Source organism: Oncorhynchus gorbuscha, linkage group LG09 (assembly GCF_021184085.1).
Source record: "Oncorhynchus gorbuscha isolate QuinsamMale2020 ecotype Even-year linkage group LG09, OgorEven_v1.0, whole genome shotgun sequence".
NCBI lineage: Eukaryota > Metazoa > Chordata > Actinopteri > Salmoniformes > Salmonidae > Oncorhynchus > Oncorhynchus gorbuscha.
The window spans coordinates 91,366,581-91,390,746 of record NC_060181.1 but is presented as its reverse complement, the minus strand read 5'-3'; the positions used below and the strand labels follow the sequence as shown (position 1 = coordinate 91,390,746).

The 24,166-nt window shown below is 43.4% G+C and overlaps 1 protein-coding gene across 1 annotated transcript; it reads left to right on the top strand.

Moving 5' to 3' along the window:
- LOC124044475 lies at positions 1 to 24,133 on the top strand. The gene is given in 16 exon segments (XM_046364105.1): positions 1 to 356; positions 764 to 880; positions 2,755 to 2,923; positions 5,347 to 5,507; positions 5,695 to 5,843; positions 10,022 to 10,181; positions 10,303 to 10,430; positions 10,805 to 10,897; positions 10,899 to 11,685; positions 14,343 to 14,381; positions 15,002 to 15,131; positions 16,837 to 17,015; positions 17,275 to 17,420; positions 17,640 to 17,805; positions 18,005 to 18,117; positions 23,152 to 24,133. Coding segments are annotated over 15 exon segments (3,150 nt in total). The 5' UTR covers positions 1 to 356; positions 764 to 831; the 3' UTR covers positions 23,833 to 24,133.
- Positions 24,134 to 24,166: the final 33 nt, after the last annotated feature.

Here is a 24,166-nt window from a genome sequence, read left to right as displayed (position 1 = left end):
TCCTATCCTAGGTATTCCTTAAATAATGCAGATATCTGCTAGTACGGGCGAATAGGATCTCATCTCAGTATGACTCATTTGTTCCCATTGCAAATGGCAGGCCCTGGTCTATCTTGGTTTTAGTTATACACATATTTGCCCCGTTGCCTTTTGGGAGCGTTCGACCTGGTTATCACGTGATTTCACGAAAACGAGTGACGTTTGGAAAACACACGTGACCGAAAGAAACTAACAAATTGCTTGTAATTCACAGCACGGTCAGACTGTTTATATGTCTATTTTCTCTTCTGCTTTTACCCACGGGGGAAAATATCACGTTCTTTGAAAGGGATTCATCAAGGAAGTCATATCTTCAGGTACAATTATTTATTAATGCCAGCATTTAGTTCGGATCAAAAACCGTGTAGGACAAGCGTAACGTTACCCCTTTTACAAGCGAAGTCATTATTAGAAACACTGTAGACTTGGAAGACTACACAAATCTCTACATTTTATTTCATTCATTAAAATTGTTTGTTGTGTTTAATCGTTTCAAGAGTTGCATACTGGTTGTAGACAACATATTTATATAAACACATAACAGTAGCCTAAAGTAAGCATAGATTGAGTCAAGTGTTGTTCACCTGTCCCGACGTTAGATCATACAACCTGGTCGTTCTAGCAATAGACGCCACACAAACCTCACAGTACTGCATTACCTTTCCTTTTGTGTGAGCGAGAACTTCATTTTCACTTCTGTATTCAAATGGCTTTTGTTTTTCAGAACATTGACCAACAATGGACCAGTCCTCTCGATAATTAAAAAAAAAAGGTTTTGGGAATAAAAAAGATATGAAATATATCCATCTATCTATTTATTTGATGTTGCAGTATTTTTATGGTAAGTTGTCCACTGCTATTATGGGTTTATGAACAGGTTCAACGTAGCAGTGTTTACTGCTGAGCGTGTTTACTGCTGAGCGTGTTTACTGCTGAGCGTGTTTACTGCTGAGCGTGTTTACTGCTGAACGTGTTTACTGCTGAGCGTGTTTGCTGCTGAGCGTGTTTACGGCTGAACGTGTTTACTGCTGCTGAGCGTGTTTACTGCTGCTGAGCGTGTTTACTGCTGAGCGTGTTTACTGCTGAGCGTGTTTACTGCTGCTGAGCGTGTTTACTGCTGCTGAACGTGTCTACTGCTGCTGAACGTGTCTACTGCTGCTGAACGTGTCTACTGCTGCTGAACGTGTCTACTGCTGCTGAACGTGTCTACTGCTGCTGAACGTGTCTACTGCTGCTGAGCGTGTTTACTGCTGCTGAACGTGTCTACTGCTGCTGAACGTGTCTACTGCTGCTGAACGTGTTTACTGCTGAGCGTGTCTACTGCTGCTGAACGTGTCTACTGCTGCTGAACGTGTCTACTGCTGCTGAACGTGTCTACTGCTGCTGAGCGTGTTTACTGCTGCTGAACGTGTCTACTGCTGCTGAACGTGTCTACTGCTGCTGAACGTGTTTACTGCTGCTGAACGTGTCTACTGCTGCTGAACGTGTCTACTGCTGCTGAACGTGTTTACTGCTGCTGAACGTGTCTACTGCTGCTGAACGTGTCTACTGCTGCTGAACGTGTCTACTGCTGCTGAACGTGTCTACTGCTGCTGAACGTGTCTACTGCTGCTGAACGTGTTTACTGCTGCTGAACGTGTTTACTGCTGCTGAGCGTGTTTACTGCTGCTGAGCGTGTTTACTGCTGCTGAGCGTGTTTACTGCTGCTGAGCGTGTTTACTGCTGCTGAGCGTGTTTACTGCTGCTGAGCGTGTTTACCGCTGCTGAGCGTGTTTACCGCTGCTGAGCGTGTTTACCGCTGCTGAGCGTGTTTACCGCTGAGCGTGTTTACCGCTGAGCGTGTTTACCGCTGAGCGTGTTTACCGCTGAGCATGTTTACCGCTGAGCGTGTTTACTGCTGAACAGTGCTGAGTTTCCCAAACTAGGGGTCAAGTTGAAAATGCGGTCGCAAGACAAAATTTGGGCAGATTCTAGATGTGGTTGTAATTAACAGACCAGTTTCTGTTTTCTTCCTATAAATGTGGCTCTCTTTTTAACGTTCTAAGCTTAACAATATTATGATGCCTTTCACTGAAAGAAATGCCTCAGGAACACTTGTTTCCAGCTACTATGCCCACAAGACGTTAGAATGGCGCAGACAAGACCAGGCTCTAAATCAGAGGGGGAAAGAACATTGTCAATGATGGTGTTATTTTCAACACAGAAGATCATACAATGTTATTGCCTGATGGTCTGCTGAACTTCTCAGTACCTTTCGAATGCATTTCAGGGGCGGCAGGGTAGCCTTGCGGTTGGACTAGTAACCGGAAGGTTGCAAGTTCAAATCCCCAAGGTGACGAGGTACAAATCTGTCGTTCTGCCCCTGAACAGGCAGTTAACCCACTGTTCCTAGGCCGTCATTGAAAATAAGAATTTGTTCTTAACTGACTTGCCTGGTTAAATAAAGGTAAAAACTTCAATCCATACTGTCTTTTAGACTGAAGACTGATTTGTAATAAACTGTCATAGTCAAATTAGGAAAGGAACCATTGGCCGTTGATTACATAACATGGTGGGGTTACTGGTGGCTAGGTAACAAGCTATTGACTTACTGTACCTTGGCTGGGATAAGATACTGAAGTCTCTAGTTGCTCTCAGACATACACCCACAAACAGTCTGTGTCTGTGGGCAGTATAGTGTCTTGTACTGACATACTGTATGTTATCTTCATTTAGGAGTTTTTACGATACAGTCCCTCTCTGTATCCCCTTTTGCCATCCTAGCCCTGTGTACCCTCCCTGCTCCGGTCAATGTTACCATCGATTCTCTCAACTTCCACCATGTTCTCCGCTGGATCCCTGGGCCAGGCACACCACCCGGGACCATGTACAAGATCTTACACAGGTTGTTACCTACATCACCCATCATCATGATTTTGTTTGTGTTTGTCATATTGAATAATTCTACTACTGCATTGTGGTTAAGGTTTATGGACTTTAGACGAATGATGGAGATCTGATTCCCATGACACTTGATATGACTGGGTTGTAAACGTGTGTCAGACGTTAGGTGTAGTAATAATAATGATAATGTCTCCCTGTCATGGCTTTTGATCCATCAGTACAGATCCCAACACATCTTGACCAGCAAAGTCCATTTGATGTCACAAATCTGTCCCAGTACTTTAAAAATATCCTCTCCTGTTGTCCTGGTTTCCAGTGGTTTGCAGAAGAGGATGTCGTCCTTAATTGAACCCCCGTAAGCGTAACGGACACTCACCAGGAGCTGTGCCAGGCCCGCCATGTCTGACTCATCCAGCTGTAACGCATAGAATTCACTGGCTTGTATGCGAAGCAGTATTTGTTTCAAAACATCTCCTGCCATGTCACTGATGCGTCGTGAAACAGTGTTGTTTGATGAAGACACTGTCTGTATCGTTGTTTTGGGCCTTTTCCTCCAGCATTGTCCCAGCCCATATCCGCGGCAGCAGGAAGAATTAAGTCCTCTACAATAGTATGGGGCTTCCCTGTCCCAGCCACTCGGTAGCTCACCATATAAGACGCTTCTAGCCCCTTCTTATTAATTGTATCTGTTGCTTTTATACATGTCTTACTACTCGAAAGTCATCTTAATTCTCACTCAAAAAAACTCCTGTGGCTTATTTTTCGAATTGTCATGTTTCGTTTCTAAATGTCTGCGCAAGAGTGGCGGTTTCAATCGAGAGAGTAACTGTTAATGTGATTGGATGAGTAACGGCGAATGTGATTGGATGAGTAACGGCGAATGTGATTGGATGAGTAACGGCGAATGTGATTGGATGAGTAACGGCTAATGTGATTGGATGAGTAACGGTGAATGTGATTGGATGAGTAACGGTGAATGTGATTGGATGAGTAACGGCGAATGTGATTGGATGAGTAACGGCGAATGTGATTGGATGAGTAACGGCGAATGTGATTGGATGAGTAACGGCTAATGTGATTGGATGAGTAACGGTGAATGTGATTGGATGAGTAACGGTGAATGTGATTGGATGAGTAACGGCTAATGTGATTGGATGAGTAACGGCTAATGTGATTGGATGAGTAACGGCTAATGTGATTGGATGAGTAACGGCTAATGTGATTGGATGAGTAACGGCTAATGTGATTGGATGTTAATAATTTGACAAGGCTACCTGGTTAATGTGATTGGATGTTAATAATTTGACAAGGCTACCTGTATTTGACATTGTGGTGTTATTTTTTGCCAGATGGTTTATCTTATTTTTGGCAGTGAAACGAGGCTACTCTGGTGAGGGGGAAAAAAAAAACTCACCCAAAAGTATAGTCCCGTTGGAAAAATATAAAATGTGCTGTTTGATTATAATATTTTTGGTCTGTGAATCACATTTTTATTTGGCGTACCCCCTGACGGCATTGTGTGTTCCCCAGTTTGGGAAAACCTGATATAGAGGATATCGCCGTAGTCTAAAATCAGAATGAATGTACACTGAATGATTTGTTTTCTGCTATTTAACGAAAGACATTCCCTATTCCTAAAGACCTCTTAACTAACTCATCAATTTGCTTTTTTAGAAAGATAGCTTTTTCATCAATTCAGATACCCAGATATGTATAACCCTGGACATGATCAATGTGGGCATCATCTAATGTACATATGGATAAATCATCAAGATACATTTCCAATATGGGATAAATCACCAAGATACATTTCCAATATGGGATAAATCACCAAGATACATTTCCAATATGGGTAAATCATCAAGATACATTTCCAATATGGGTAAATCATCAAGATACATTTCCAATATGGATAAATCATCAAGATACATTTCCAATATGGATAAATCATCAAGATACATTTCCAATATGGATAAATCATCAAGATACATTTCCAATATGGGATAAATCACCAAGATACATTTCCAATATGGATAAATTATAAAGATACATTTCCAATATGGGATAAATCACCAAGATACATTTCCAATATGGATAAATCATCAAGATACATTTCCAATATGGGTAAATCATCAAGATACATTTCCAATCCTTTTGGAATATAATATATGCATGGATAAATACTTGTAAGCCATTATGGAACAGGAAAGACTACTTTCTGGTTGGAAATGTGGTTACACAACACCACTCTGAGATAGAATATATCTTGTTGAGGTCTGAGGGCCACATTGATTCAAAATTATAATGATTTGGAATCCAAAAATGAACTCACTGTATTTTGTCAATGAAGTAATTTTAACGGGGTCTACTTTGTAATTTTATTCGCTACATTAAAAATGTACCTCCTGGTTTCTATCCTAACAGAGAAAACAACATGGCCCTACAGCTACAGCATCAAACCAACATGACAAATCAGATGCTGGATCTGAAGTACCCCAAAGAAGAATACAGATTGTGTGTTCAGGCTTCCCACGAGCTCTTAGAGTCGCCAGTGACCGTGATCACCTTCACCCCCTTCACACAGAGTACGTCTGCTGGTCATTCTGTCTTGCTAATGGGTGGATGACTATACTTCTGCACATAACACACTCTAGGCATGTATTTCAATGTGTCTTATAATATGTAATATAATATGTTGTTATTAAAAAAATAAATTTTAAAAAGTTAAATATTTAATTGTGAAATGATGCTACAGTATCATATCTTCCACAGCTGTTATTGGTCCTCCGACATTGTCTTTGGATGGATGTGGCAATTGTCTGGTAATCAACATCACACTGCCTGAGATGGAAACCATTCAAAATGTCTACGGGAGCACCGTTTCCTTTCAGATCGACTGGAAGAGAGCAGGAGAGACTCTGGTAAAAACAACAATGCCTATCCTTTCCCTGTCTTTCCTGTCTATCCTTTCCTTGTCTTTCCTGCCTCTCCTGTCCCTGTCTTTCCTGTCTCTCCTTTCCCTGTCTATCCTTTCCCTGTCTTTCCTGTCTCTCCTTTCCCTGTCTTTCCTGTCTCTCCTTTCCCTGTCTTTCCTGCCTCTCCTTTCCCTGTCTTTCCTGCCTCTCCTTTCCCTGTCTTTCCTGTCTCTCCTTTCCCTGTCTTTCCTGTCTCTCCTTTCCCTGTCTTTCCTGCCTCTCCTTTCCCTGTCTTTCCTGCCTCTCCTTTCCCTGTCTTTCCTGTCTCTCCTTTCCCTGTCTTTCCTGTCTCTCCTGTCCCTGTCTTTCCTGTCTATCCTGTCCCTGTCTTTCCTGCCTCTCCTGTCCCTGTCTTTCCTGCCTATCCTTTCCCTGTCTTTCCTGCCTTTCCTGTCCCTGTCTTTCCTGTCTCTCCTGTCCCTGTCTTTCCTGTCTATCCTGTCCCTGTCTTTCCTGCCTCTCCTGTCCCTGTCTTTCCTGCCTATCCTTTCCCTGTCTTTCCTGCCTCTCCTGTCCCTGTCTTTCCTGCCTCTCCTTTCCCTGTCTTTCCTGCCTCTCCTGTCCCTGTCTTTCCTGCCTCTCCTTTCCCTGTCTTTCCTGCCTCTCCTTTCCCTGTCTTTCCTGCCTCTCCTTTCCCTGTCTTTCCTGCCACTCCTTTCCCTGTCTTTCCTGCCACTCCTTTCCCTGTCTTTCCTGCCTCTCCTTTCCCTGTCTTTCCTGCCTCTCCTTTCCTGCCTCTCCTTTCCCTGTCTTTCCTGTCTTTCCTGTCTATCCTTTCCCTGTCTTTCCTGCCTCTCCTTTCCCTGTCTTTCCTGTCTATCCTTTCCTGTCTATCCTTTCCTGCCTCTCCTTTCCTGCCTCTCCTTTCCCTGTCTTTCCTGCCTCTCCTTTCCCTGTCTTTCCTGTCTTTCCTGTCTATCCTTTCCCTGTCTTTCCTGCCTCTCCTTTCCCTGTCTTTCCTGCCTATCCTTTCCTGCCTCTCCTTTCCTGCCTCTCCTTTCCCTGTCTTTCCTGCCTCTCCTTTCCCTGCCTTTCCTGTCTTTCCTGTCTATCCTTTCCCTGTCTTTCCTGCCTCTCCTTTCCCTGTCTATTCTTTCCCTGTCTTTCCTGCCTCTCCTTTCCCTGTCTTTCCTGCCTAGTCTTTCCTGTCTATCATTTCCCTGTCTTTCCTGTCTATCATTTCCCTGTCTTTCCTGCCTATCCTTTCCCTGTCTTTCCTGCCTATCCTTTCCTGTCTTTCCTGTCTTTCCTGTCTCTCCTTTCCCTGTCTTTCCTGTCTCTCCTTTCCCTGTCTTTCCTGCCTAGCCTTTCCTGCCTCTCCTTTCCCTGTCTTTCCTGTCTATTCTTTCCCTGTCTTTCCTGCCTCTCCTTTCCCTGTCTTTCCTGCCTCTCCTTTCCCTGTCTTTCCTGCCTAGTCTTTCCTGTCTATCCTTTTCCTGTCTTTCCTGTCTATCCTTTCCCTGTCTTTCCTGTCTATCCTTTCCTGTCTCTCCTTTCCCTGTCTTTCCTGCCTATCCTTTCCCTGTCTTTCCTGCCTTTCCTGCCTCTCCTTTCCCTGTCTTTCCTGCCTCTCCTTTCCCTGTCTTTCCTGCCTCTCCTTTCCCTGTCTTTCCTGCCTCTCCTTTCCCTGTCTTTCCTGTCTCTCCTTTCCCTGTCTTTCCTGTCTATCCTTTCCCTGTCTTTCCTGCCTATCCTTTCCTGTCTCTCCTTTCCCTGTCTTTCCTGCCTCTCCTTTCCCTGTCTTTCCTGCCTCTCCTTTCCCTGTCTTTCCTGCCTAGCCTTTCCTGCCTCTCCTTTCCCTGTCTTTCCTGTCTATTCTTTCCCTGTCTTTCCTGCCTCTCCTTTTCCTGTCTTTCCTGTCTATCCTTTCCCTGTCTTTCCTGTCTATCCTTTCCTGTCTCTCCTTTCCCTGTCTTTCCTGCCTATCCTTTCCCTGTCTTTCCTGCCTTTCCTGCCTCTCCTTTCCCTGTCTTTCCTGCCTCTCCTTTCCCTGTCTTTCCTGCCTCTCCTTTCCCTGTCTTTCCTGTCTCTCCTTTCCCTGTCTTTCCTGTCTATCCTTTCCCTGTCTTTCCTGTCTATCCTTTCCCTGTCTTTCCTGCCTATCCTTTCCTGTCTCTCCTTTCCCTGTCTTTCCTGCCTCTCCTTTCCCTGTCTTTCCTGCCTCTCCTTTCCCTGTCTTTCCTGTCTCTCCTTTCCCTGTCTTTCCTGTCTCTCCTTTCCCTGTCTTTCCTGCCTATCCTTTCCTGCCTATCCTTCCCCTGTCTTTCCCGCCTATCCTTTCCCGCCTATCCTTTCCCGCCTATCCTTTCCTGTCTCTCCTTTCCTGCCTATCCTTTCCTGCCTCTCCTTTCCCTGTCTTTCCTGTCTATCCTTTCCCTGTCTTTCCTGCCTATCCTTTCCTGCCTCTCCTTTCCCTGTCTTTCCTGCCTATCCTTTCCTGCCTCTCCTTTCCCTGTCTTTCCTGTCTATCCTTTCCCTGTCTTTCCTGCCTATCCTTTCCCTGTCTTTCCTGTCTCTCCTTTCCCTGTCTTTCCTGTCTATCCTTTCCCTGTCTTTCCTGCCTATCCTTTCCTGCCTCTCCTTTCCCTGTCTTTCCTGCCTATCCTTTCCCTGTCTTTCCTGTCTATCCTTTCCCTGTCTTTCCTGCCTATCCTTTTTCCTTCCCCTGTCTTTTCCTTTGTCTATCCTTTCCCGCCTATCCCTGTCTTTCCTGCCTATCCTTTCCTGCCTCTCCTTTCCCTGTCTTTCCTGTCTATCCTTTCCCTGTCTTTCCTGCCTATCCTTTCCCTGTCTTTCCTGCCTATCCTTTCCTGCCTCTCCTTTCCCTGTCTTTCCTGCCTATCCTTTCCCTGTCTTTCCTGTCTATCCTTCCCTGTCTTTCCTCTATCCTTTCCTGTCTTTCCTGTCTTTCCTGCCTATCCTTTCCCTGTCTTTCCTGTCTATCCTTTCCCTGTCTTTCCTGTCTATCCTTTCCCTGTCTTTCCTGTCTATCCTTTCCTGCCTCTCCTTTCCCTGTCTTCCCTGTCTTTCCTGTCTATTCTTTCCCTGTCTTTCCTGCCTCTCCTTTCCCTGTCTTTCCTGCCTATCCTTTCCCTGTCTTTCCTGCCTAGTCTTTCCTGTCTATCCTTTCCCTGTCTTTCCTGTCTATCCTTTCCCTGTCTTTCCTGTCTCTCCTTTCCCTGTCTTTCCTGCCTATCCTTTCCCTGTCTATCCTTTCCCTGTCTTTCCTGTCTTTCCTGTCTATCCTTTCCCTGTCTTTCCTGTCTATCCTCCCTGTCTTTCCTGTCTTTCCTGTCTCTCCTTTCCCTGTCTTTCCTGTCTCTCCTTTCCCTGTCTTTCCTGTCTCTCCTTTCCCTGTCTTTCCTGTCTCTCCTTTCCCTGTCTTTCCTGTCTCTCCTTTCCCTGTCTTTCCTGTCTCTCCTTTCCCTGTCTTTCCTGTCTCTCCTTTCCCTGTCTTTCCTGTCTCTCCTTTCCCTGTCTATCCTGTCTCTCCTTTCCCTGTCTATCCTTTCCCTGTCTTTCCTGTCTATCCTTTCCCTGTCTTTCCTGTCTATCCTTTCCCTGTCTTTCCTGCCTCTCCTTTCCCTGTCTTTCCTGCCTCTCCTTTCCCTGTCTTTCCTGTCTCTCCTTTCCCTGTCTTTCCTGTCTCTCCTTTCCCTGTCTTTCCTGTCTCTCCTTTCCCTGTCTTTCCTGCCTCTCCTTTCCCTGTCTTTCCTGCCTCTCCTTTCCCTGTCTTTCCTGTCTCTCCTTTCCCTGTCTTTCCTGTCTCTCCTTTCCCTGTCTTTCCCTGTCTTTCCTGTCTCTCTTTTTCCTGTCTCTCCGTTCCCTGCCTTTCCTGCCTCTCCTTTCCCTGTCTTTCCTGTCTCTCCTTTGCCTGTCTTTCCCGCCTATCCTTTCCTGCCTATCCTTTCCTGCCTATCCTTTCCCCTGTCTTTCCCGCCTATCCTTTCCTGCCTATCCTTTCCTGCCTATCCTTTCCCCTGTCTTTCCCGCCTATCCTTTCCTGCCTATCCTTTCCCTGTCTTCATTGTAGTGTCAAATTCTATACATATATATATATATATTTTTTTTTAATGTATTTTTTTTATTTTTACAAATGATGTCCATTTAATATTCATTTTCAGATCAAAGAGACCCGTACAACTCATTTAAGTTATATGCTGGAGAACTTGAATGTGGGCACAGAGTACTGTGTGAGGGTGCATACGATGATCACCACCAACCAAAAAACACAGCCTTCTGAGTGGAAGTGTGCACACACCAGTATTGTGGAGGCTAACAGAGGTGAATATTGTCTATAGTTATGTTAGTCAATGCTTCATCCTCAGTTTTACCATTATTCTGTTCATTCAGTGCACCTTGGATTGGGGTATAACCATGACTTGTCCGTCCCCCCCCCCCCCAGTCCCTGCTGTTGTAGCTGGGGTGTCGGTTCTCCTCATTGTGAGTGGGGCAGGCCTGATGGTTCTCATGTTTGTCTTGTTCTACACTGGGTTCTTGTGCAAGTTGAAGACCCATCTGCCTAGATCACTGGTGAGAAATGGCTCTATCTTGTAGCTAACCACACCCTACACTCTCACTTCATTTGTTTCAATTTAAAGGGCTTTAGTGGCATGGGAAACACATGTTTACATTCATCAAACCCATTTCTCACAACTCTCTCACTGTTTGTCTATGATAGTATTTGTTTGGCTTTGCCATTGTTGATTTGTTGGTCCTGGTTGTGAGTTTGAGGAGCTTAAGAAATGCAAAAGCCAAACTAAATTCCTGCAAAAGGCAAATATCATTAATTTCAACTCTTTCATGCCCTGTTGTCCACATAAAGTTAAATCAGCTTCAGGCAGTGACATCACTGTGCTTTTCTCTGTGTCTAACACAGCCTCTCTCTTCTCCCTCTCCCCTTGTAGACTGCCCTGGTTGAGGGCTACCTAGTCACCCCAGAGAGAATATTTCCTGACCTGGTCTCCATATCCTCTGAGCCAGAGCAACAAGGGAAGGCCCTCACAACAAAAGCATACCACAACAGAGAGAACTCGAACCGAGCAGGGGAGGAAGAGGGAGGAGGAGGATGAAGAGGAGGAGGGGGGAAACGGCATGGTCTACATGGACCGCGATGCGGGGCTCTCCTTTGATAGCAGCTCCAGCACCATACAGTCCCAGGAAGCATCAGGGGCTAATGTTGCCCTTCTTAACGTAGCAGGGCATTCTGGGGGGTTGAGTTTTGAGACAGCAGCTGAGGAGGAAGAGGAAGTTCCTGTGGGTGTGGTGGTGCTTGGAGGTCAGGGTCAGAGCGAGGTCAAAGGTGAACTAACGAAGGTCATTTCCTGCCTAGACGGAGATCAACCCAGACCTCTGGGACTTGTACGGTTGGGTGGAGAGGAGGAGAAAGAGATGAGGGAGGTGGAGAAAGAGATGAGGGAGGAGACCTCTGGTAACGTCAATCTGTTCTCTGTGACTCTGGGGGCTTTAAAGAGGGAGGAGGAGGAGCATGAGACAGATGTTTTATTAGGCTGTTCCAAACAGGAGCAGAAGCCTCTACTTCCCATAGACTCCTTACAGATGACATTAGGACTGGACAGCATGGGATCACAGGGTGAGATACAGGAAGATACAGGTCTAGTACTGTCACGGGCTGACTGCACACACAAATACTTTGAATATTCAGATAGACATGCTGTCAGCTGTACAAAGACATACTCTGACTGCCTGGTAACGCACACTGGCACTGTGCAGTCTCACAATGAGACAGAGGAGGAGGAAGAAGACTTCTCAGGCTATATGGGACATTGATGCATGCGTGCGTAGCGTGGTTCATTCTGCGTTGTGTACTTTTAATTAGGACGCTGCCACAACTGAAGGTCTGCTAGTTGAATTATTTTTATTTGCCCTGCACACAGAGACAACACACATTATGTTAACCCTTGGCACAGTCATAGCTCTCAGGCACCTTGCTAGCCGAAGGTCAGGCAAAAGAGAACAATAAGGGGGTACGGAAATACAGGAAATACAGATAACCCGCGATGGGCCAAACCAAAATATACAAAATGTACAATATTGATATGAAAAAGTGTTTGTACACCAAAGAAAAACATTAGCTATGCAGCTGTAATTACATTTAAAAAATACACTGAATTATTATTATCAAATTATTAACATCCCCTCTTGACCTGGCCTATTTGAACTGGTCCTTGAGTGCAAGTTGGTGCATCATCTAGGGGAACAACATCACACTGCTACACATGTGTGCTGTGTAGACCTACAGTGTAAGTGTCTTAGCCAATATTTGCACAGATATTCCACTTGGTTGGTTATGCCTTCTATCACGTCCATTCCTTCCCAAATATTGTCTTCTGTTGAGAATGTGTGTAAAACAAAGGTATTCACACTTTCCCGATCCTCACCCAAAAACTAATGACAGCCTTAAAATGTCTCTTACGTGTTATCAGGATTCTGTTCATTCAGATTTTTGAAATGATCTTTCTCAAAAACGTTTGTATATTGTCCCATACTATAGCATGTACTATTAATTTGTATTTTTGTTTGTTATTTGGTGACATCAATGCAGTTCCTCCACCCCGACTTTGAATACCACTGATTTGTCCGTTACATTCATTGTAATGTACGTGCAATTTTATGAAAGAAGAAAATCAGAGCTCAATGATCAAATCGTGACCCGGTTTTTGTGTAGAATGTGTTTTTTTTTTAGGCTATTGTTTCTAAAAGTTATTATGTGGGAAATTCCTTGATACGTCGAGACTTGTGTGTCATGTTAAAGTACACTGCTCTCTAAAAAAAAGAAATGCTTAGTGTGAAACAATGTCCCCCAGGAAAAGCCATTCCGTTCTTATAAAGATCTGTGGTTGGTTGCGCAACGTTGTCGTCATTTCCAGCAGCAGCGTTGTTATGCCGCGTTCAAAACAACTAGGAACTCGGAAAAAATGTGAGAAAATCTGATATCTAGAAAGAGGCCCGAGTTCCCAATTTGGAATTCCGAGTTGGATGACCGTTCGAAATTATTTTCCAAACCGTAACTCGTTTTTTAACGCCTGTAAATCGGATATTTCCGAGTTCCCAGTTGATTTGAACGCGGCAGAAAACCTTTTTTGTATTTCTACAAGCTGGCAAGGCAAGCAGTTACGGAAAGCACCCCAATTGTGGCAGAGGACTGGCTCTTCTTGTTTGACTTTCTGTTGCCAACCAGGCAGAAATGTGAAATGTCATCTCATAACGGTAGCTATGTTTTTATTGTAATTGCATTATGCTTGGCGTTATCAAAGGATATCCACTGTTTGGCCTAGGCTTTGTTAGCGAGAAGCTAACGAAATCATTGCATTAGTGGAACCGAGCTGTTGTTTTACTAGCGGTTATCGTGTTTTGTTCTTACTATCTCTCTGCACGTTTATGTTGGTAATGTTGATCTAACTAGTTGGCAGGGGTGTAAAAAAAATACTTTTGAAGTACCATTTAATGTTACCCCCATAAAACGACTTATCTGCTTTACTATTTTATATTTTTTGACAACTTTTACTTCACTACATTCCTAAAGAAAATGATGTTACTTTTATTTACCCCATACATTTCAACCCAAAAGTACATGTTACATTTTGAATGCTTAGCCAGGACAGGAAAATGGTCCAATACACGCACTTAATCAAGAGAACATCCCTGGTCCTCCCGCCTCTGATCTGCGGACTCACTAAACACAAATGATTCAGCTTGTACATTATGTCTGGGTGTTGGAGTGTTCCCCTGTCGATCCGTAAATAAAAACTATACATTTATGCGGTCTGGTTTGCTTAATTATATGCCATTTTAAAAGATTTCCACTTCTGATACTGAAGTATATTTAAAGTCAAATACATTTAGACTTTTACTCGAGTAGTATTTTAGTGGGTGAATTTTACTCGAGTCATTTTCTATTGAGGTACTCTGTACTTTTACTCAAGTATCCACCTCTGCTAGTTGGCCACCTGAAACGAGAATGTGATATCAACTAGTTATGCCACATAGCTACAAAAGTTCCCATTTCCATTATCACAAAGCAGCAGATTTCTGTAAAAAAGAGTTAAGGAAAAGAAACACATTCTGACACCACCCCGGTTGCAATAGCCTAATGTAGCTTACCAAATTAGTCTGTTTTTCCTTTTATCTTCCCAAAATTCCAGCACAATGTTGGTTTGAGTTGTGAATTATGAATCCCAGACGCCCTCAACCACATAAGAATGAACACGGTTAAACAGTACATCCACAACTCAATCATCCGATCCTTTGAAACCAAGTGAACAAACACCACACCCAAAGAGACAATGAAGCCCGTCTGTCCTTTTCAGCTAGAAGAGGATGGACATGAGAGCTGCTGCACGGTGGAGTCAAGGTGGAGGATGTACGAGTCCGCTTGATTGACATGACACACCCAGTGTTGTGGCAATGGTGTCATGTCTCCAGTGATATGGATGATTACCTGGTTACTACAGACACATTCAGGTGAGACATTTTTGAATAGCTTGTCGTCCCTCTGCATCTTGTACAATATATATTTTCCTCAGTAATGTTACGGCTTCATAATTGTAGTCATCATTACTGTATTTCCCAGTGACTGTCCAGTGTGATTTCTTTGAAATAATGACCTATAATTAATTACATTATGAGTGAAATAGCATTTTTGGGGGATGGAAAACTAAAAATGTTAAAAATAATCTTTCCTGTGTTTGAATGGTGTGGCCGTACCCCAACAACAAAATGGTGTGGGTGTAGGCCTATACTTTAAGTTGGGTGTGGTATATTTAAGCAATATGGCCCGAAGGGGTGCGGTATTTGGCCAATATAGCACAGCTAAGGACTGTTCTTACACACGACACGAAGCGGAGTGCCTGGATAAAACTCTTAGCTGTGGTATATTGGCCATATATCACAAACCCCCCCCGAGATGCCTTACTGCTAATATTAAAGACTGGTTACAAACGTAATTAGAGCAGTAAAACAAGTGATTTTTGTGTCGTAGTATGCTGTGGTATACGGTCTGATATACCACAGGTTTTCAGCCAATCAGCATCCAGGACCCAAACGACACACTAAATAAAATGTATTTTCCTCTTCTTTCTCAGCTGTGTGTGATCTGCCTGCTCCAGTCAATGTGACTCTCTCCTCCAGACATTTTGTCCACGAGCTGAGGTGGGACCCAGGCTCGGGCTCCCCCAGGAGCGTGTACTACCGTGTGATGATTTTCTCTAGCAGGTATGATGTAGGTGTGTCGTTCTGTATGAGTTTCTCTCTCGCTCTTTGATCCTCTCAGTTACAAACTGCTTTCCCTTGATGTGTTTGAATGATTCAGTACTGTAATCACAACATATTGGTTGATTCTGGGTTAAACTTAGACCATTGTTTATATTCAGAAGTATCTTGTTTTAAGGAGTGATGGCGACTGGTTTTTGTTTTACATCAGAAGTTAATGGTTATCTGTAGGAGCCAGATGGCTTTGGAATGTGTTGGCTGGACGGGAGGAAGTCACAGGATTGCTATAGGGGATACGGATGGTGATCTGTGGGTTAGGAAAATGAGGGGTTGAGGTCAGGTCCCCTTAAAGGGAGAAATGATGCTTTATTGCCCTATTACTTTGTCTTCCCGTCAAACCATAATAGATGTCAGGATTAGAGAGAAGGAGTTGTGCCTAAATTGGAGTGTATATACTAGTGGTGGTGGTGGAAACATGTTTTGTCTAATGCAGTTGTATTGACCCTCTGGGAAGAATAAACTTGGTTAAGCTTTCATAATGAGAATTAGAACCGAACTATATCATATACCTAGGTGAAGATAGACTTGTCAGAACATGACTTGGGAGTGTCTTCTTGTATTTTAGCTCAATGATACACACACCATACTAACTACCGTAATTTCTGGACTATTAAGCGCACTTGAATATAAACCGCACCCACTGAATAAAATTTAAAAAAGTGTATTTTGTACATAAATAAGCCGCACATGTCTATAATCCGCAGGTGCCTACCGGTACATTGAAACAAATTAACTTACCACAGCCTTTAAACGAAACACGGCTTGTAACAAAAAATATATAAAAAATAGCAGTAACCAGTAGCCTACCAAGAAAGTCATTGGTCACTATCTTCCTCCTCCTGTGCACTGAAACCACTGAAGTCATCTCCTTCGGTGTCGGGTTGAAACCACTGAAGTCATCTCCTTCGGTGTCGGGGTTGAAACCACTGAAGTCATCTCCTTCGGTGTCGGGGTTGAAACCACTGAAGTCATCTCCTTCGGTGTCGGAGTTGAAACCACTGAAGTCATCTCCTTCGGTGTCGGGGTTGAAACCACTGAAGTCATCTCCTTCGGTGTCGGTGTTGAAACCACTGAAGTCATCTCCTTCGGTGTCGGAGTTGAATAGCCTCAGAATTGCTTCATCCGATGTTGGATCGCTGCCCTCTTCAACACGCAGCAGTCCAGCCTTTGATGATAGTGGATTTTTTGACAATGCTCCGCGCTGTCAGCAGCTCTATTTCCTTTTCCAACAGCCAGATCGATCGCCTTCAACTTGAAAGCTGCATCATATGCATTTCTCCGTGTCTTTGCCATGATGAGGGTGACAAAATTACTACCGTAATCAGAATGATGGGAAGTTTGAGTGCGCTCGATTTACGTCACATTATGTGACGGTGCTCAGTTTTTTTGGCGGCATGAATCTTGTAAAAGCGGGAAAAATCCATAAATTAGCCGCGTCATTGTTTAAACCGCAACGTTCAAAGCGTGGGAATAAAGTAGTGGCTTATAGTCCGGAAATTACGGTACTGTGTCATGTTAGGCCAACTAGCAAACAAATAAGCTAGACTTGAACTTCTCTCTCTCTCTCTCTCTCTCTCTCTCTCTCTCTCTCTCTCTCTCTCTCTCTCTCTATCATTACCTCTCTCTTTTTTCCCCTCATTTAAATTAGGGGTGGCCAGTTTTGGGAGGTGGTGGCTGGTTGTGAGCACGTGGAGTCCCCTCTGGTGTGTAACCTGACTAAAGCATTCTCAAGCCGCAGTCAAACCTACTACAACAAGGTGTTCGCTGTGTCTGGGGACGAAGTCTCACCCCCGGGCAACCAAAGCGGCTTTAAACCCATCGATGGCAGTGAGTGTCAGTGTTTCCTCAGTCACGCCGAAAAAGAGAGCAGGCCAGTTGTTATCAGGGTTGTGGGGGAAGGAGTTTGTAGGGTTAATGTTATAATACTTTGGAGTTGTGTTCAGAAGCGCTAGCAGAACAACTAGTAGGCTGACACGTTCTTCATTTAAAAAAAAAAAACATGTTCTCCCCTTTCTGGAGAGACTTTAAAACTGCTTGGTTGAACATCAGCCACTAAGTGCTGTTTGTCCCTCTGTGTGTCCTGTAGCCCTCCTGGACCCGCCCGTGGTGAGTGTTAAGGCCTGCGGCAGCACTCTGTGTGTGAACCTGAAGCCTCCTGTGGACGGCTTGTGGGATGTCTACGACAGTTTCCGCTACAGTTTAAGCATCAGAAGCAGCAGGCATGGAGCTAAGGTGAGGACAGGAAGAGCCAAACCTTTTGAAAATCTAAAACATGCCTACGGGTTGGAGCTACATGGGTCATTTTGATATTGAGTGACAGATTCACACACAGTATAACATCATCACTGCATCGTCAGAGATGCTTTACTTATTGCATGCCGTGTTCTCATTTCAGTGCTGAATAACTCTGTGTATTCAAGCATGACGCATTGGTTTCTGTTGTGTGTCCAGTACTCTGAGGAGATGACGTCTCTGAAAGAAAAGATTCTAAATAACCTGGCTCCAGGCAGAGAGTACTGTGTCTCCGTCAGAATAAGGGACAGCGAGGAGAGAAGTGACAAGAACTCTTCCTACAGCCAACCACACTGTGCCTTCACAGCTGCCAAGTACAACGCAGGTACTGTGTGTGTGTGTGTGTGTGTGTGTGTGTGTGTGTGTGTGTGTGTGTGTGTGTGTGTGTGTGTGTGTGTGTGTGTGTGTGTGTGTGTGTGTGTGTGTGTGTGTGTGTGTGTGTGTGTGTGTGTGTGTGTGTGTGTGTGTGCGCGCACAAGCACATATGTGGTCTTTGTGTTCTGACTGTCGATCTCTCTCCGCAGATGCAGAGATCTCAGTGGTTTTGTGTTTGCTTGTGTTGTCTGGGCTGTTAACTACTACCCTACTATTCCGCACTGGATTCATCTGTCTGAGACGACACCTTCCAGAAGTACTGGTAAGCTATAGACTGATACAGATAGATCTATTCTAGCCCTGGTTTCAATCAATCAATCAAAATCTATTTTATAAATATCTTTTAACAACAGCAGTTGTCACAAAGTGCTTCACAGATACCAGCCTAAAACCCCAGAGAGAAAGCAATGCAGAAGCACAGAAACTAGGAAAAACACCCTAGAAGGCCCTTCTGATCGAATACTCGATCAGAAGGGGTCTGGGACTGGCCTCCCGAGTGGCGCAGCGGTCTAAGGCACTGCATCACAGTGCTAGAGGCGTCACTACAGACCCTGGTTCCATCCCAGGCTGTATCACAGCGGTCTAAGGCACTGCATCACAGTGCTAGAGGCGTCACTACAGACCCTGGTTCCATCCCAGGCTGTATCACAGCGGTCTAAGGCACTGCATCACAGTGCTAGAGGCGTCACTACAGACCCGGGTTTGATCCCAGGCTGTGACGCATATGGCTGAGACCGGATGACCCATGAGGCGGCTCACAATTGGTCCAGGTTAGGGGAGGGTTTGGCGTAGTCCTTGTCCCATCGTGCTCTAGCTACTCCTTGTGGCGAGCCGGGCGCATGCACGCTGACTTTGGTCGCCAGCTGTGCAGCTGGTGTGTGCAGCTGGCTTCCGGGTTAACCAAGCAGTGTGTCAAGAAGCAGTGCGTCTTGGCTGGGTTGTGTTTCGTAGGACGCATGGCTCTCGACCATCGCCTCTCTTGAGGAGTTGCAGCGATGAGACAAGACTGTAACTACCAAGTGGATAACATGAAATTGGGGAGAAAAAGAGGTCTGGAACAAGGTAGAACTGACTGAACTGACTGAAGAGCGGTCACGTTCACAAATCTTAACATTAGCTCATGCTAAAACGTCAACAGGAGGCTCAGACAGTGGAGATTGTCAGCCCTGCACAATTCTTTTTTTAATCTTCAACATAGAAAATGCTACTAAAAATAACCCATGATTCACCAAACTATATTTTGAAAGGGGAAGCAAAGTACTTTAAGCACGTGTTTTTTGTTTTAGTCCACTAGCCGAAGATAATTGTATGGATTTTTTTTTCTACTATTAATGTAAAATTAACAACTGTACAGAAAGACTCATGTGAAGGCCAAATTACAAAGGATGAATTTCTTGACTCAATGAAAGGCTTTATGTCTGAGAGAACTCCAGGGTTGGATGGTATAGTCAGAAGACTACGATTAGCATGTTTTAATAGAAATGGTAGATTACCAGATACTCAACAAGGTGTGATTTCATTATTACTGAAACAGGACCCAGGTGGTAAATATAAAGATCCAGTCCATTTAAACAAAATTGGAGGCCCCTTACATGTCAGTGTTCTAGTCAAATGCATAGTGCATAGAATTAAAATTGTATTGTTTGATATTATTCAACCTAATCAGACAGATTTATTTTTACATCGATGATAAAATTGAGATATTATAAGATAAATACTGGAAACAATAGAACACTATAAAAAATAATCTGGGAAACCAGGCCTGGTATTCATAACTGACTTTAAAAATGATTTTGATTAAGTATGCCTGGAATTTAAAAGCGATGAGATAAGCGATGAGACTAGATAGTAGCTACTAAACAATTGGATACCACAAAATTGGGGAGAAAAAGGGGTAAAATAAATAAAGGAATCTCAGACGACACGAAATAGAGGTTGAACAGGCTAGTAATAGGGGTTGCAACAATTTTGGCAGATCATTTTTAGAAAGAAAGGGTCTAGATTGTCTAGCCTGGCAGATTTGTATGGGTCCAGATTTTGCAGCTCTTTCAAAACATCAGCTGACTGGATTTGACCCTGCCTATACCTAACAACCTGTTTTTTTTTATGATCAAAAAATATTCAAGTTTATCTGAAATGGCAAATCAGTCAAATTTAAACAGGATTATTTATATAATGAAGATGAATTCGGAGAAATGATTAAATATCGAAGGATTAGACCTCTTACTAAAAGCTTCAGTCATACAAACATTTTAAATCTAGACTGGTTCTCTAGCAAATTAGTAAGAATGTCTCACCCCATGTTCAAGAATGGCCTTTTTCCCCTTTATTCAGATTACGATCTATTACTTTCGGATATTTTAAAATTAAATAATCTGCAAAATATTGCTATATTTAAAACAAGCCTTAGAAAGTTGGTTTCAATTTCAGTTTAATCCACCAGAAAAGACAGAACAAATACTAAAACAGATATTGTGGTTAAACTCAAATATACTAATAGATAAAAAATAAAAAAAACATTACCAAAAAAAGTATAATCTTTATAATTATATCATAAGTATGACTGGTGGAGTTAAGTCACACATGCAGTTTACAGAAATACATGGAAATGTCTGCTCTACCCAAAATTACAATCAACTAATTGCAGCAAAATAACGGCGGATTCACAACTTAGAATTTGTCTATTTAAATTAGTATACAAAATTTGAATAAATAATTTTGTACATGTGTAGATTGTTTTTGGTCGCAGGTCCAGGATGGTTGGAGAAGTGCAACAATTGACTTGGAACAGTTAGCACTACTGGGTGATTTGATAAATAATATAGTCATACTTTTAGCAATTAAAAAAACAAATATTTAATATACAATCAGTAGAAACTATGAGAATAAGAAAGATTCAAAACTTTTGAACATCATAGCACAGTTGAAATATATATGGCAAGTAAGAAATACAAAGGTTTTCTGAGAGGGGTTGTGTGGAGCTAAAGGATGGGAACGAGAAACTACAAGATAACTAATGTAAAATATACTTTGTCCGTGTATATAAGTTCAGAACTTTTGTGAAACATAACGGCACAGTTGAAAAATAGAAATAAAACTGGATGGACTTCAGAGATCGATGGGAGGGGTTCGTGGTAGCTGAAGGAAGTGGATTTAAAAAATAAAATAAAAAACACACACGATAACTATTGTAAAATACATTGTGTCAAGTAAAATGTACATACAGTAGTAAAATGTATATAATTTATATAGAATGTATATAGTATGTATAAACTGGAAGTAGAAGCCTTAGTGTTGTTGTCCAGTAGTTTACTCCAATTAGAGGAGGAGTGGTAAAGTTAGGGGAAATAATAAAGGAAAATATAAATATATTTTAATATATACAGTACCAGTCAATGTCTTCATTATTATTCTACAATGTATAAAATAGTAAAAATAAAGAAAAACCCTTGAATGAGTAGGTGTCCAAACTTTTGACTGGTGCTGTATATGTTTACAACAACAACAATATACAGGGGGATTGGAAGTGATGCAGATAATTACATTGATAGAAGCTACAATCTGTCTGCACTGTTAAAGCTGATCTACACCCTAACAAAAAGAAAGACAGCCCTGCACAATGCCAGAAAGAGCTGCAAATCACACACACACACACACACACACACACCCAACCAACTGTGATGCATGTAATTGTGCTGTGCTCACAAAGACTGAAACGGCACTGTGTTTACCAGGCAGCTGAAGCCCCAGGCTGCTGCAACCAACTTGGTTTAAAAAAAAAGCACTCTTGTTTCTCTCCTAGTCTCTTTATCGGATACATGTGTATACGGTGCATTCAGAAAGCATTCGGACCCCTTGACTTTTTCCACATTTTGTTACGTTACAGCTGTATTCTAAAGTTTTTATTAAATAAAACATTTCCCTCATCAACAATACCCCATAATGACATCACAATACCCCATAATGACATCACAATAACCCATAATGACAAAGCAAAAAAACAAGTTATTAAACATTTTTGCAAATGTATATAAAGAAACGTATTTACGTAAAGAATTCAGACCCTTGGCGATGAGACTCTGTTTAGGTCCGGTGCATTCTGTTTCTATTGATCAACCTTGAGATGTTTCGATTAACTTTATTGTAGTCCACCCGTGGTAAATTAAATTGATTGGGCATGATTTGGAAAGGCACACACCTGTCTATATAAGGTCCCACAGTAGACGGTGCATGTCAGAGCAAAAAAAACAACCAATGAGGTCGAAGTCCATATTTGCAAACACTTTTTTTTTTTTTTTTACAGTTTTTGCTTTGTCATTGTGGGGTATTGTGTGTAGATTGAGGGGAAAAAAACAAATGTGATACATTTTAGAATAAGGCTGCAACACAACTAAATGTGGAAAAACAGTAAATCCAATTCAGGCCTCTTTCTACACCTTTGTCTCTGAAGATCAATGACGTCATTATTTGACCTTGTATTTTTCAAAGTTCCCAGTTGTTTTGAACACAGCATTAAACCACACAGCTGAATTAACCAATCACACAGTGGAGGAGGGGGGGGGGGGGTCTGATTTAAACCATACAGCTGAATTAGCATATCACAGGGGGGGGTCTGATTTAAACCACACAGCTGAATTAGCATCACACAGGGGGGTCTGATTTAAACCACACAGCTGAATTAGCATCACACAGGGGGGGGGAGGGGAGGGGGTCTGATTTAAACCATACAGCTGAATTAACATATCACAGAGGGGGGGGTCTGATTTAAACCATACAGCTGAATTAGCATATCACAGAGGGGGGGTCTGATTTAAACCACACAGCTGAATTAGCATCACACAGGGGGGGGGGGTCTGATTTAAACCACACAGCTGAATTAGCATCACACAGGGGGAGGGGAGGGGGGTCTGATTTAAACCACACAGCTGAATTAGCATCACACAGGGGAGGAGGGGAGGGGGGGTCTGATTTAAACCACACAGTGGAGGGGGGGGGGGTCCTGGCTAACAATGTGCCAATGAAAGCTAGGTTGTTTCCCATCTGCTCACTATTTGATTTGTTCTATCATGAAGTGTTGACCACAGCGGTGCTTTTAGTATTCACGAGGTGACCTTAGTCACAGGCTCACACATGGTGTCAAAAGAGGCGCAACGCTCTGTTGATTTTAAGACTTGTTTTGTTTTTTTTAGTCTACGTAATCTACGTATTTAAAAACATTTTCGGTAGCCGTGGTCTTATTCTGTGGTACGTGTCTGACTCCTCACCTCACAGATGAACTCGTATCTCTCCTCTGCAGAGCTCAATACAACACCACGAGGAGAGCCTATACACAGTGCCCTGTGATGAGAAACCATGTCCCTCTGTGCTTCCAGTGCCACCATCGCCCCCTTCAGGAAGCACTGGGAAGGACACAGAGAGTGAGGAAGAAAGCGAGACAGAGACAGAGCGAAGCAGTGGGGGAGGACAAGGATACAAGACACGAGGGATCACTGCTGGTCTGACCTCTCATAACCCCCTCTCTTCCTCCTCTTCCTCTAGAGCAGAGGTGTTCCTACACCCCTATCTAAGCACACGCTCTCTGGCATCTCCCACTGACGGTCTCTCAATGTCTCTATCAAACAACCATCCACCGTCTGGACCCTCACAAACCAGTCAGCTTACAGAGCCAGCTCAATGTGCCTCACGGGGACAGGACTTGAGCTTCAGTCTTTCCTCAGAGAGGGACACAGGGGGATTTCATCCGGAGGAGGAGAGCTGCTTGGATGTCAACCTGCTGTCTGTAACTCTAGGTAGACATGAGGAGATGAAGGATCCAGAACCCCGCTCTCTGGGGGAGCCCCCTGAGCCCACCACTCCCTTCCTGCCCTCTGACACCAAGTGTTGGGCCACAGAGCCTGCCATAACACAGACGCACACTGCTACCTCTGAGGAAGAGGAGGAGGAAGATGAGGAGTATTTTGGTTACATGAGGCGATGAGAGAAGTAATTTGTTGCACAATTAACCATTCCATTTGATTATTTTTTTGCCAGGAGGTTTTTGATTTGTTAATGAAAGCCACATGGTGCCTACCTGTGGACATTCAGTGTACTCTTCTGGCATAAATATCAAGGTCCCAAGGTAGCCTAACGTGGCTTCCTTGTCCTTCCTTTATTTTTGTTATAACCTTTATTTAACTAGGCAAGTCAGTTAAGAACAAATTCTAATTTACAATGACGGTCTACTGGGGAACAGTGGGTTAACTGCCTTGTTCAGGGGAACAGTGGGTTAACTGCCTTGTTCAGGGGTACAGTGGGTTAACTGCCTTGTTCAG